Source organism: Perissodus microlepis, chromosome 22 (genome assembly GCF_051167445.1).
Source record: "Perissodus microlepis isolate ML-2025 ecotype Zambia chromosome 22, ASM5116744v1, whole genome shotgun sequence".
Taxonomy (NCBI): domain Eukaryota; kingdom Metazoa; phylum Chordata; class Actinopteri; order Cichliformes; family Cichlidae; genus Perissodus; species Perissodus microlepis.
In genome coordinates this window covers 27,018,953-27,032,449 of record NC_140481.1, presented here as the reverse complement: position 1 = coordinate 27,032,449, position 13,497 = coordinate 27,018,953, and the positions used below count along the sequence as shown (strand labels likewise).

The following is a 13,497-nucleotide window of genomic DNA, read 5'->3' as shown; positions in this document are numbered from 1 at the left end:
TTTGCCTCTAAACAGGAAAATGTGTACAGTCTCAGCAGGTGGGGGAACCCTAAAATTAGTTGTAATGGCTCAGTGTGAGTAAAATAATCACAATTCACAATTTCTATTGAGAGCTCCAGTAGATTTTCTTGGTGTACAGGCTGTGATTAGCTGCTGCTTTGTGGATGTACACAACAGAATTCGACAAATTGGAAGCAGATGTGTCATGAGTTGTCCTGGCTGATTTCAATCCTCTACACTGACAGTACACTATTTATGCTGTCTTATTTTCTAGGCTGTATAAAGTTGGGGAAGATGAAATTCAGTCAATAAATCTCAGCATCAACAGCTAAAATCCATGTTAGGTTACTTCAAGCATACTAGAGATTAACTCTGAAAACGAAACCCAAGCTACTGTACAACTCGCACACTGTTCGTTACTTTAAATCCGTCACAGTACAGCAAACTAACCTGTGTATGTATTTCAACACATGAGAACTTACAAGCTTTAAATCTGCACTTTATCAAACCCAACTGAGCAATCCTTAACTTTAAATCCAACCTCTCTTCTTCCTCTCCTGTCCTGTCTTTCTTATCTTTCTTGATATCTGAGTGAAGTTGGCTCTTTGTTTTCTCATTGTGAAATACAGCAACTCGACCTTTAGCTAGCAACACACTGCGTGACAAACATTTTGTGTGTGTGGGCTGATAGAAATATTCCATTTGAAATTACCTGTCACTTAAAAAATAAATAAAATAAATTTAAAAAAAATGTTTGTTTGTTTTTTTTTTTTTGTTTTTTTTTTTGTTGTTTTTTTGTTTGGGGTTTGGTTTTTTTGTTTTTTTGTTTTTTTTTTTGTTTTTTTTTTTCCACAGCCAATGAAGCTGCCCTAATTATTCCGTCTCTGAGTCCTGTGTTTTGGGTCTTACCACACAGCTCACCCTGACAGCTAACACCTCAAACTATCAAGCTTCCATCCAAAAACTGTTTAATTTAAAAATTTAATAAAATAACAAGAAAAAAAAACAACTGCAGAAAATGAATGGATATTGCTTTGAGCTGTAGATGTGCAGTTTGAGAAATTATAATAAACAATGTGTTACTTTTTTACCTGCTCTGAGCCTCTTGAAATTAATTCTGTAGTATGTTTAAAATGATGAAAAGTTTGAATCTATAAAATGTTTTTAAGACACAAATGCACAATAATAAAAACCCTATAAATAGATAAACCGCATAGATGAGCAAGTTACTTAAGCCAATCAAGATCTGAAATGATTCCTGCATTAAATCAGACCAACTACTGCTGGACCAGCAGAACTTAAGTGACCTTGATGATACTGAAACTACACCAGCAGTCAAAAGTTTGGGCATGCCTTCTCATTTAATGTTTTTTCCTTTATTTTTACTACTTTCTATATTGTAGATACATACTAAAAACATCAAATATATGAAGCAAGATATACAAAATTATCAACTTTTCTCTTTGCTACAGAACTCTAAATATGCTTCAAATTTCAGATTCGTGAATGTGCTTTGTTGACTTTGCTTTGTTGACTGCGCTGCAAACCCTTGCCCTTCTCTCAATGAGCTTCATGATGTTGTCACCTGAAATGGTTTCACTTCACAGGTGTGCCTTGTCAGGGTTCATTTGTGCAATTTCTTGTCTTCTTAATGGGGTTGGGACTATCAGTTGTGTTGTGCAGAAGTCAGCTGACAGCCCTATTTGACAACTGTTAGAATTTATATTATGGCAAGAACCAATCAGCTATGTAAAGAGAAACAACAGTCCATCATTACTTTATGAACTGAAGGTCAGTTAGTTCAGAAAATTGCTAAAACTTTGAATGTGTCCCCAAGGGCAGTCACAAAAACCATCAAGTGCTACAATGAAACCATCTCACATGAAGACGGCCCCAGGAAACGAAGACCAAGAGTCATCTCTGCTGCTGAGGATAAATTTGTCCAATTCACCAGCTTCATAAATCACAAGTTAACAGCACCTTAGATTAGAGCCCAGATAAATGCCACACAGAGTTCCAGTAGCAGACATAGCTCTACTTCAACTGTTTAGAGGAGACGGTATGAATCAGGCCTTTACCGTCAAAGGCTGCTAAGAAACCATGACTAAGGAAAAGCAACAAATAAAATAGATTTGTATGGGTCAAGAAACACAAGGAATGGACATTAGACCAGTGGAATCTGTCCTTTGGTCTGAGTAAGAATTTGAGATCTTTGGTTCCACCCGCCAAGTCTTTGTGCAGCGCAGAAAGGATGAACGGATGGTCTTTACATGCATGGTGTGATGGTGTGGGGGTACATTGCTGGTGACACTTTTGGGTATTAATTCAAAACTGAAGGCACACTGAACCAGCATGGGTACCACACCATCCTGCAGCAACATGCAATCCCACCTGGTTTGCATTTAGTTGGGCCATCATTTAGTTTTTCAACAGGACAATGACCCCAAACACACGTCCAAGCTATGTAAGGGCTATTTGACCAAAATGGAGGGTGATGGAGTGCTGCACCCGATGGTCTGGCCTCCACAGTCACCTGACCTAAACCCAATTGAGATGATTTGGGATGAGATGGACCGCAGAGTGAAGGCAAAAGCGCCAACAGGTGCTCAACACTGATTGTAGAGAGTTAGTTAGGACTGACCAACAGCTTTGTTTTGTCTTTTTTTCTGTTTTTATAGGAACATTTCCCATTTTCCATAAAAGATGGTAATTATTGATGTGTTAATAATAGAATTTGTCATGCATGTAAGCTAAGCAAATGTTTGAAATGAGTTTTCAAACATTTGTGTTGAACAGGTTTGGGGTTTTTTTAAACTGCAGTTTGAGAAGCTTCTCTGGCGGTAATATTTTTTCTGCTCTAGTATCTCTTTGATTTTGTCTTGAAATAGATGAGCTGCACTGTAGATAGACCCTCCCCCCCCATACTTTAAAGTCATCAGGAAGTTTGTTTGTTTTTAACAGAGAGCTGTGAAAGGTGTTGTGCTTCATTTTTCTTTGAAAAGCCTGAGGTGAGGGTCGCAGAGGTGAATCTTGATGCAGAATTTTCAGTAAATATTGAAGGAATTGATTAAAATAATAAGACACAGTTGGACTAACTTTGAAGTCAGCTGAAGCCTCAGCATGATGAGCCGTCCACAGAAATACATAGAAGGTAAGAACATTAATGTGGTGGTAAATCAACAGGGAGGAGAAAAACTTTTTATACATTTTTGTGAACAACACTGTAATAGAACGTAACGTGTACTGAAATTGAAATATCTTAATCTTTTACTTAGAATTTTAAAATATAAATATATCAAAAAGGTCATTTGAAGAATTCAGCCTTATTGTTATGTAATATACACTTTGTCATGTTTCTCGTTGGTCTAATCCAGCTGTGATTCTTACCTGTTTTAACTTTTTTCTTTCATTTTAAACAAGACAAACACATATCTTTACATCTGTCCTCAGATGCACTAGAGTTAGAACTGTTTATTAAATGTTTATGTACTTGTGTGTTCACTTTCTGTCTCCTCTAAATCAGGTGAAGCTCTTCACTCTCAACATGCAAAATCAAACACTGCGTTAAAGCTCAGAGTGGCCGTGCTGGTTGTCTTTGTTCTCCTGGTATCGGCTCTTGTGGTAACTTATCTCTGTGAGTTTGTAGTTTTATTCATGTAGCTTTAATTAAATAAGTGTCTGATCTACCGTAAATTAATTAGCAATCAAAATGTTTATTATAAAATTGTGAAGGAAAAACTTAACTTATGACTTTTTAATTCATCTGCATCATATGAAATTTTAAAATTCAGGCTTCAGGACAAATTTATCCAGCATTTTAATTAAAAGAGAAATAATTAGTAACAGAAAATCAGCTGTTAACAAAGGCCAGTGAGCTGTACTATCACCTGCTTTGCTATGACAATCAGCATCAAATCAAAAATTTTATTTATTAAGGTTAATAAAAGCTGTGACCAAATTCATTAATTGGATGGATAGCACAACCACTTATGAATGTGTTTTTAGCACATGATTTTTGCCGTAATTAATATTATTTTATTGTTATTTATTATGTTATTTTATTTGTAAGCTAAGTTAGCCGTCAGTGGAAGAAGAATGCCTGGCTTGCGTCGTATTTTTAACATTAACTTTATTAAATTTTAATATTAGCATATATACAAATTATATTCAATTTAAAAAATCTAATATTTAAAAGCTTCATTTACCTATACAGTTTTATTATAAAAACTTTAGAAGTGGTAGCACTACCCATTCAGGTCAATAGCCAATGATTTTATGATTAAAGAAGTTACTTTGCTCTCTGGTTATATGCACATATTCTTTACCTGCATCCTACCAAAACCTGCTCAAATGTGAATAAATCAACACTACAGATGAACTGAAACAAGAGGTTCTGGTAACAAAAATCTTCTCATTGGCTTTAGACTCTGGAAAATCTAATTCAGATACAGAGATAAAGTGAAACCAAATATATTACTGATTGATTTTTTTCTTATTTTATCTTTATTGCTTTAATAAGTGTTGGAGCTTTTGAAAACCAGGGACATGCTCAGAAACCTTGAGACGAAGCGGGAAACTGTAAAAGCTGATGTCACAGGTAAGAACATGAGACTACACTGTAATTTTGTACTAAACTTTTGTTTCTGACTTCTGGAATTTAATCACATAACACACATTATCATTTATATTATTAAATGTTGCTTAGCATTTTTTCCAACATTTTAATATTTAATTTATGTTCATTCTCATAACTGATCCTGATGAATAATTATTCTTTTTAAGCCTGTTTTTTAATTTGTTTTTTGTTTTTTAGAGAGACCTCCTGAAATCAAACCATGTAGTACAGTGCAGCCCACATGCCCGGAGCCTGAAGTAAAAATTAGCACGTTATGAATTTTGAACACATTTGTATCTGCAGAAAACAATTGCATAAACAAATATACAGCTGCATGACACAAGGACCATCCTCCTGCCTGAAAAATCTATGAAAAACATTTTTTTATCTCTTTTTTTATAACAGTAACACAAACGTGCAGCCCAATACAAACTACAAGCCCACAACCTCCTGAAATAAACATGAGTAAGTTTTATATTTTGTCTTTGACATGTTTTTTATTCTCTGATTAAGGAAACAGGATCAAAGGAGCATCCTGTTGCTGTCAAATCAAAAGTAGATGATCATGCTGAAAATTTTGCAAAAATGAAGAAAAACGTAACACAATCTTACAGCATGATTCTGTCATAAGCTGTGTGAGACAGGCAGGAATGGAAGACACAAAATGCAGACTCGGGGAGGCAAGCTAAGGTCAAACGCAGCTTTATTGCTGAACTAAAACAATACAGAAACCAATCTGTTAGGAACTGACACTAGACAAGCAGACAGAACACACAGCGGCACATGAAGGATAATGCAATGCTAGACGGAGGGGTTTACTAAAAATGCATTAGAGGGATTTAGGGCAGAGAGGAAACACCCGGGAACACGGCTGAAAACAATCAACTGACGAGACAAGGAAAGCACAGCTGAACATGGTACACACAGAACAAGAGACTTTCAAACTAAAACAGGAGGTACGACACACACACTGAGACGCAGACTGAAAAAAAGAGGGAGGATAGAGAGGGCGAGAGAAACCAGACAGACACACAGAGACAGGAAACGAGCAATTAGACGAACATGAAGACTGACCTAACTGGGGGAAAGCTGAAGGAAGGACACATAGACGAGACAAAGACATAAATAACAACTGAAATAACAACCAGGACAACCTAAACAAGAAATACTGAATAAACTCAAGGGTGTAAACTAGGAAATATAAAATGGACAGAGAACATAATGAATAAACAAGACACCAAAACACAGTAAACACAAAACACTGGGTCAATGGGCTAAGAACCCTAACGGATACAGCTTACATCCCCACAAACTTCTGAGATAATTAAGAGTAAGTTTTATATTTTGTCTTTGTCATGTTTTTTTTTGTTGTGGTTGCTTTTCTTGCTGTTTTGGTTTGTTTTAAATCCTGTGATTAAACAGACATACGTTAAACGTTAGAATGTAACTGTAGGACAGACTCCAAAATCACACAAGCATGAACAGGGATTTCTTCCACCTGAACGAAGTTTTTGATGCAATCTCTTCAAAGATGTTTCATGTTATAAATGTGAAGATGGCTGGAAGCAACATGGAGGAAAGTGCTATTACTTCTCCACAAGAAAATCATCCTGGGATGTGAGCAGAACTGAATGTAGGACTAAAGGAGGAGACCTGGTTAAGATAGACAGCAAAGAGGAGCAGGTATAAAACACTGCTGCAGGTTCATGTTCTCACCCTCATGTTTCGTCATCCCTGGACTGAAAGTTTTACAAACTAATTTGATCAAATTTTCCTTTTTAGAGTTTCTTGAAGACAAAAATTGAATATGGGAGCTATTTCTGGATCGGACTGACAGACTCAGCAGAAGAGGGCAGATGGCTGTGGGTGGACGGCTCACCACTGAATGAAAGGTTTGATTCAGTACAATTAGATTATATTACATTTCTCATAAATGTCACCTTAAATGTGAATTATAATGTAAGGAAAAGACATTTGGATATTCATATTGGATATAACAAAACACAAACGATGGAAAAGAGGATACACATTTTATGACATGCAGTAGTGGCATATGTGTTTAAAAAAATGTAACAATTTATGAAAATATTTTTGTTCTTTCTCAGAATCAAAGTTCAGCTTTTACAATTAATGTCCTTTCTGTTTTTCATCCCATATGTTGGCATCTTGGTCCTTTCTTGAGCCAGATGATTGGAATGGAGAGGACTGTGTGAAGATGGGGCCAATGTATTGGTTTGATAATTCCTGCAAAGTAAATCATGGAAGCTTCCATTCAGAAATGTTTAAAGAAAAAAATATATAGATTGTTTAAAATGAAATGAATGTGAATTATTATTTTGTGCCAGATTTTATTATTATGTGCTAAAACCACAATGTCACCAGTGAAATTCCTTGGTTTCCTGGTAAATGTGTTGTGGAAAAAAATAAAGCTTCAGTCTGCTGCACACTCTTTTGAAACTAAATATGTTTTGTGTATAAATATTAAAGAAAGGTACTACACCCATCCTTCTCCTTTCGGTGCCTATCTCCAAACAGGCTCCATTCCCTCAGCGCATTTCCACAACACTCTGAAAACCACAACCCGCTGCTCCACCCCTCCTCAGCAGCTGAGCTACAAACCACACCCCGCCATACTCACCTTCACACAGGCCATGTACAAGGCTTTATCCTGCAGCTGACTAAATTATCCCAGGCATGCAGTTCACATGGAGAGCAACTTCACCTCCGCTTGCAGCTCCTCAAAACAATCAACTAAAGAAAATCAGCAGCCTCCTCCTGCGACACTACTGTACAGCTCCTCACCAACTCCGACAGAGCCTTCTGGACTACTCTAAGCCCAGTCTGTAAGCCCAGTCAGCTTACTGAACTCCTTTGGTGTCTCACTACCTTGTCCCTTCAGGCAGGTGACAGATGCTTTGCCAACGCCTGTCCTCATAATTCTGTTTCCAGCTCACAGAAACAAATCACGATGAACCGAAAACTGGATTTAAGAAAACAGGTTCTTCCCATGCCCAAAGCCCCACTTCCAGGCCCCCCCATCCATTCATGTACTTAAAAACTCCATGCTTTTTGTAGAAGTCCCGACAGTATTCAGCTCTTGAGATTTTGTCAGTTCAACATCTAGCCCCATCTTCCAGCCATCCTCAACAGGGCACAGGCTGGTTACCTCCAGCTCACACCAGCACCATATAAAAATCTCTGCACTGCTTTAAGGCAGAAAGCTGCCATCCTGCTTTCCAGGTCCACTCATCACTGACTTCCCTCCTGTACAGTCAAGTAGATGATGCAAAAGAAGCTACATATAGAATATCCATGCATAGGAAAGAAAAAAAGGGGAAAAAAACATAGTGATGAAGGAACCTGTGGTCATATCAGGCATTAGCTGATCCTAAACAGAAGTCACCCATTTCCTTCACCGATTTCCTTATAAATCTTTCTGCAACATTAACTTACTTCCAACTTTAATGAACAGATCTCAGAATTTTTTCAAAAGCCCCATTAGGTTCTCTATCCCCAGCTAGGTTCTCCCCTTTCAGCACCTCCTTCCTTTGTGAATTGAAGCGTAATTGCAGAAAAGCGCCACAAGGTGGCGGCCTCTTCCTTTTTGTTGTGTTAAGCTGGAGAGCCTAAGAGTGTACTACTAAGATATTAATAGGTTAGCAAGCTATGTTGCTGTTGTCCTTGACAATTTTTTTCTTTAGTTTGACAAATCAGAAGTGACTGTACACTTTCAGCTGAGCCTTAGCCTAGAACACAATTACAAGGAGACACATGGGCTTAAATGATGCTATTTTTAAAAGGTAGTGTTTCTAAATTTACATTTGAAACTCCCTTACAGAAATCTGAATCTGACAAATAAAATATAATTGTGCTAAAACAGCAACATAACCAGTGAAATCTCTTGTTTTTCTGATCTTGAATTTACAAAACGTATTACCTGAAAAATCATGGGTGTCTCTTTATATGTTTATTTGGAAAAACAGTTTCAGTCTGTTACTTTCTCTCTGGTGTTTGAAATATTTCAATGCCAAAATGTATTATGTAGTTTGTGCAGTGGGAAAAAGTATGATCAAATTGTCAATCTATGGAAACCACATCTATTTAAAAAAGAAAAAACTCCACAGACACAAATGGGGTGGGTGGCTCTTTAGTGACCTTGATGATGCTGAAAGTAATTGGTTTTATAGTTTTAAATGAAAGGAAGCTAAAAGTGTTCAAGTCAAATCACAATCCTTTAAATTACAAAACTTTTAAATTTAACAGAAAGTTGTTTTGTATAAATAACTCCATGTTTAATTTACAGAAACAGAACAAATATTTAGAGTCTTAAGTCTCAGCTGTCTACCAAAGGAATTATCTGCAATAAGACAAAGAGATTTTTTCTGCCGTTTGACAAAGCTCAAGTAAAAAATAAATTTTACAGGACAAATGCCTTTCTTTCGACCAATTCTGATGTCAGGATGCCAAAGCTTCAGTATGAGGAGCCGTCTGCAGAACTACATAGAAGATAATAACATTCATGCAGTGAAAAAACAACAGGAAGGAGCTTCAGTCAGATCCGAGTGATCATCAAACAACCACTAATCTGGACAAAAGTGCTTTTCGAAGATTAAAACAGGTATGCAGGGGTAAAATATTATCTGTGCATAAATTAAAACAAAACTTGAAAACCAATTCAGTGTCTGAACATTTAGTCCAACAAAGAACAAAGAAGAAAAGGAGGGGCTAATTTAACTTGTGGTTGCCTCAGTCAGCCATGTTATTGTCTGATACACAGTGTGCCATTTCCTGTTTGGTTAATGCAGCTGTATTTGCCACAGCTATCTGGTTTACCGTAAATAAGAGGAAGTGAATGTTTACAATAAAATTGTAAAATACAGTGTGCATGAACATCAAGGCCAGCTTCATTGTTTTAATTCAGTTGAGCAAAACAACACTTTAACTAAAAAAAGACAACCTATAGCACAAATGGTCCAGCATCTACATAAAGATAAATATATATCTACTATTAACTGAGTTTACATGGGAATGAATCCCAACCCCTCCTTGTAGATTCTGTTTTATGAGGACTTAAGACCTAATTTATAATTAAAAGATTGCCTTTTTTTGTTATAGTTTTTTGTGAAAGGTTTAGACATTTGTATCTTAAACTTACTGGAGTTCAAGATACAAATGTTGAAGGTAAAGTGATTTACTTTTTTTAAATGAAGCAAATCGTTTGTTAAATATAGTAAATTCAGTCAAAGCTGACTGAATTCACAAAATGTTGTCAGAAAATTACAGTTTTTTGATTGCATTTTTTCAAATATCATACTACACATACTATACAGTTTCCCTGAATGCAACCACAACCTTTTCAAATGTTACTGGTGAATAAAATTAGCACTACAGGCAGAATGAAAACAGAAACTAGAACGGTACTAAAAATCCCCAGGTAAACTCCAAATTTATAGAAATGTCTTTTTAAAAAGATGAAGTGACACCAAAATGTTACCGATTCCTTTGTATTTGTCTTGATTTCAATTTCATGTAGAAGGAAAAGTCCCAATAAGAAGGAAGATCCTTGTGACTGAGTGGAGAGCAGTGTTTAACCAAGAAGCAATAGAGGCGCTTTTTAAGAAAGCTAAAAAAAAATAATTTATTTACAATAAAAACAAGTAAAAACAGCCATGGCCAGGGGGCATAAAAATTAATATACAGGAACAAAATATAAAAATTGTCTGGCTGGGTCGGTCGGACAATTGAGATTTAGTCAGTAGTTGGTACAGAGCTCAGAACTCTGCCTGCCACTGTTCGCCACTTGTCAGCAGCCGTTAGCTTTTCGCAACACTAGCCGAAACCAAAACGATCTCCTGGCACGTCCAGACGCTCCACTCAAAGGTGTCCCTCTGCTTCACCTCCCTCAATAACATCTGCCTGTGTCTCCTCCGTGTCCACATCGTCGTCGTCGTCGTCATCATCATCATCATCATGGTTGATTCTTTCTGTCCATTACTGCTGTTTTCATGACTGCTACCAGGACTGACCATCCCTACCGCCAGACCCTCTTATTGGTCTTTGGTGGCTGAAAGGCTCACCCTGATTGTGAAAATTAGTAGTGGGGGGGGGGGGGGGGTCCTGGGGAACATAAACTAAAAGCAAAATTCACAATAAAAGCATGCAATAACACTCATAGCTATAAAAAATTAAAAGCACACTGTAAAAGATAAATGACTCTACTGTCAAAGATTGAAAAAGTCATGCAAAAACAAAAAACAACCTATTCTTCCTCAGGATGACATCACCATGATTGAGCTTATCCTGTATTTTAACAGAGTGAACCTACTACTTTATATTGAAGTGTTTTCTTTAGTATTTTTAGTCTTTAGGTCTTAGTTCCAGCTTCTACTTGCATTAGAGTTTATTTGATCTCTTTATCCTGTGTTAAGTTCACTGATCTTCATTGTTTTTGTTTAGTTCCTTTTTTTATTGGTCTCCCATGCATTGTGTTTAGTTTTATTTCCTGACTGTTGTTTACCTTTGTTGTGTTCAACTGTGTTTAGCTTCCCTCCTGTTTCTAATTCCTTCATTACGTCATGTGACTTTATATTCTCAATTTGTCTGTCGTGTTGCATCATACTGTGTTCCTCTCTTTTTTCTCCAGTTCTTTTTTGATTTTGATTTTTTTTTTTGTAGTTCTGAACATTGTCTGCCACAACAAAGTCAAAAAAATTTTAACCTCTAGTCTTTTTCAGCAGACTGCATTTGGATGTAATGTAAAGTCGTACAAACATGAACAGTGATTTGTTGTGACGATATCTTTCATCTCTTAGTTTTACATTTTTGAGAGGCGATAAACCAGATGATTGGGTGGAGGAGATGTTAGAAATATATCCTCCAGTCAGAAAGTGTTAGCTTGATATATCCTGCAAAGTACCCCATAAATCTGTATGTTTCTGAAAGTCAAATATAAAATAAGTTGAGTAGGGAATACAGTAAGGCTACTTTTATAAAGCTAATGTCACAAACAATTAAAGCTCCCTTTCAAAAGTCTCCCAAGCTAGGCGAGTGACTCCAGCAGATCCCAGGAACAACATCCGAGATCTCTGTCAGAGGTGCAGTCCTAGGAACAGCTAAGATACTGCGCAGGACCCTCAAGCTCCCAGACCTCTAGTAGAGGACCCGAGCTTGACAGATAGACTGCCTGCAGGGGTGAGGGGTCAGATATATACATGTGGGGTTTTTTTAAACCATAAACATAAAGTTATGATAGAGTGTAACCCCATCCATTAAAATTTAACAGAAAGTTATTTTAATGTAAACCTGTAAAAAAGGAAGCTGTCACAAGTGTTTCTTCTAAGAAAAGCAATGAGACAGTTTTAAGGCTTATCTGCCTACCAACAGCCGAAGAAATATTTGCAGATAATACCAAAAAATTCTGCTGTTTGCCAAAGTATTAAATGCTAATAAATAATAAAGAATAAAATGTGTGTGTTTGTGATGCAAAACAGCAGGACTAGCTGAGGTCAGGATGTTGAAGCCTCTGCGTTCACAGAGGTACATAGACTGTAAGAATATTCATGTGGTGATAAAGAGGGAGATGCAGTCAAATCTGAAAAACAAAACTGCTTTTTGCAGATTGAAACAGGTATGCAAGGATAAAACAATATTATCTACACCTAAGTTAAAACAAAACTTTAGACCAGACTAAATGCTTTAACATATGAGTGTATTTGGTAATACTTAGTCCAACAAAGAAGAAACAAACAAGAACAGTGGGGGGTTGACGCTTAGATTTTGTGATAATTTCATGTGTGGTTTTTTCCGTCAACCACGTTGTTGTCTGATACACAGTTTGCTGTGTTTCCTGTTTGGTTAATGCAGCTACAGTTCTCACAGCTATCTAATTTACCATAAATTAGAGGAGGAGAATGTTTTCAGTATGACTGTGAATACTGCTTACACAAAAACTATGGGCGACTGTTTCAACTGTGACTGTGGCATCTAAAGATAAAGTTTTTTTTTTAAATTACATAACTATAACAATGTCAATTAATGTCAATTAATGTCAAGCCCTCACTTTTAGTGTGCTTTGTTTTATTATTAATTAAGATAACATTTACAAATAAACAGACTGCCTTATTGTTGTTTTTGTTGTTGTAGTTTTAGGAAACACTCAAATAATTTGAATTATGGTGGAAAATCACATAAGGCAATGTCACAGGTAAGGATAGGAGACTCATATACTGCAAAGTTGAATTAAACTTGGATTATCAGTACATACTCTGATGACACACAGTTGTTGTTACCATGCCATGCTTGCTGTATCTTGTCAAAAAAATTTGTTACACATTTTTACGTTCTGTATTGACCTTGCTGAATGACTGATTTAAAGAACTTTGTTATTTACTCTTTTTTTTTACTTTATTTTAATAGAGAGTTAAATTAACTATGCAACATGGTATAGCCCACATGTTCACAGCTTCCTGAAGTAACCATGATTGAGAATTATACAACATTTGTTTTCTCTTATTATGATTAAAGAAACATTGATTAAAGTAAAGGTAAATTACATATAGAGCTTTCAGAATAAATATTACAAAATGCTTCACAATAAAAATGCTAAAACATCAAAACAAAAAGTCAGCCAAAAGTTTAAAAAGATGAGTTTTTACTTTCTTTTTAAAAGAACTCACCCAATCCAGAGATCTCAGGCTCAGCTACTTGTGATGAACCATCTTTTATAGTTGCATTATTTTCCCTAGCATTTAAAGCTGTCAGTCATCTTAGGGTAGGCGCCTGAGAAAAGAAAACAAAAAGTAAATCCTGAACAACGACCACTGCTTTTTCAGTCACCCTGCTTGTTCCTTTCTGTCTTCCTGGGAGAAGATCCAGATGTGTTG

General features: G+C 36.3%; 1 protein-coding gene across 1 annotated transcript; it reads left to right on the top strand.

The window, feature by feature from the left end:
- Positions 1 to 2,852: 2,852 nt before the first annotated feature.
- On the top strand, positions 2,853 to 6,983 carry LOC146363362 (C-type lectin domain family 4 member E-like). The gene is made up of 8 exons (XM_084919685.1): positions 2,853 to 3,151; positions 3,524 to 3,634; positions 4,520 to 4,597; positions 4,814 to 4,882; positions 5,021 to 5,080; positions 6,147 to 6,298; positions 6,398 to 6,507; positions 6,773 to 6,983. Exons 1-8 carry the CDS (start codon positions 3,121 to 3,123, stop codon positions 6,915 to 6,917), a joined length of 756 nt encoding a protein of 251 aa, XP_084775811.1. The 5' UTR covers positions 2,853 to 3,120; the 3' UTR covers positions 6,918 to 6,983.
- The last annotated feature ends 6,514 nt before the right edge of the window (positions 6,984 to 13,497 follow it).

What these genes read in the sequence shown, in the direction of transcription:
- LOC146363362 (XM_084919685.1), top strand. Translation starts at nt 3,121, where the DNA reads ATGATGAGCCGTCCACAGAAATACATAGAAG. An exon ending in GGAGCCTGAAGTAAAAATTA is followed by an intron (nt 4,883 to 5,020) that starts GCACGTTATGAA and finishes TTTTTATAACAG; the next exon opens with TAACACAAACGTGCAGCCCA. An exon ending in GGCTCACCACTGAATGAAAG is followed by an intron (nt 6,508 to 6,772) that starts GTTTGATTCAGT and finishes TTCATCCCATAT; the next exon opens with GTTGGCATCTTGGTCCTTTC.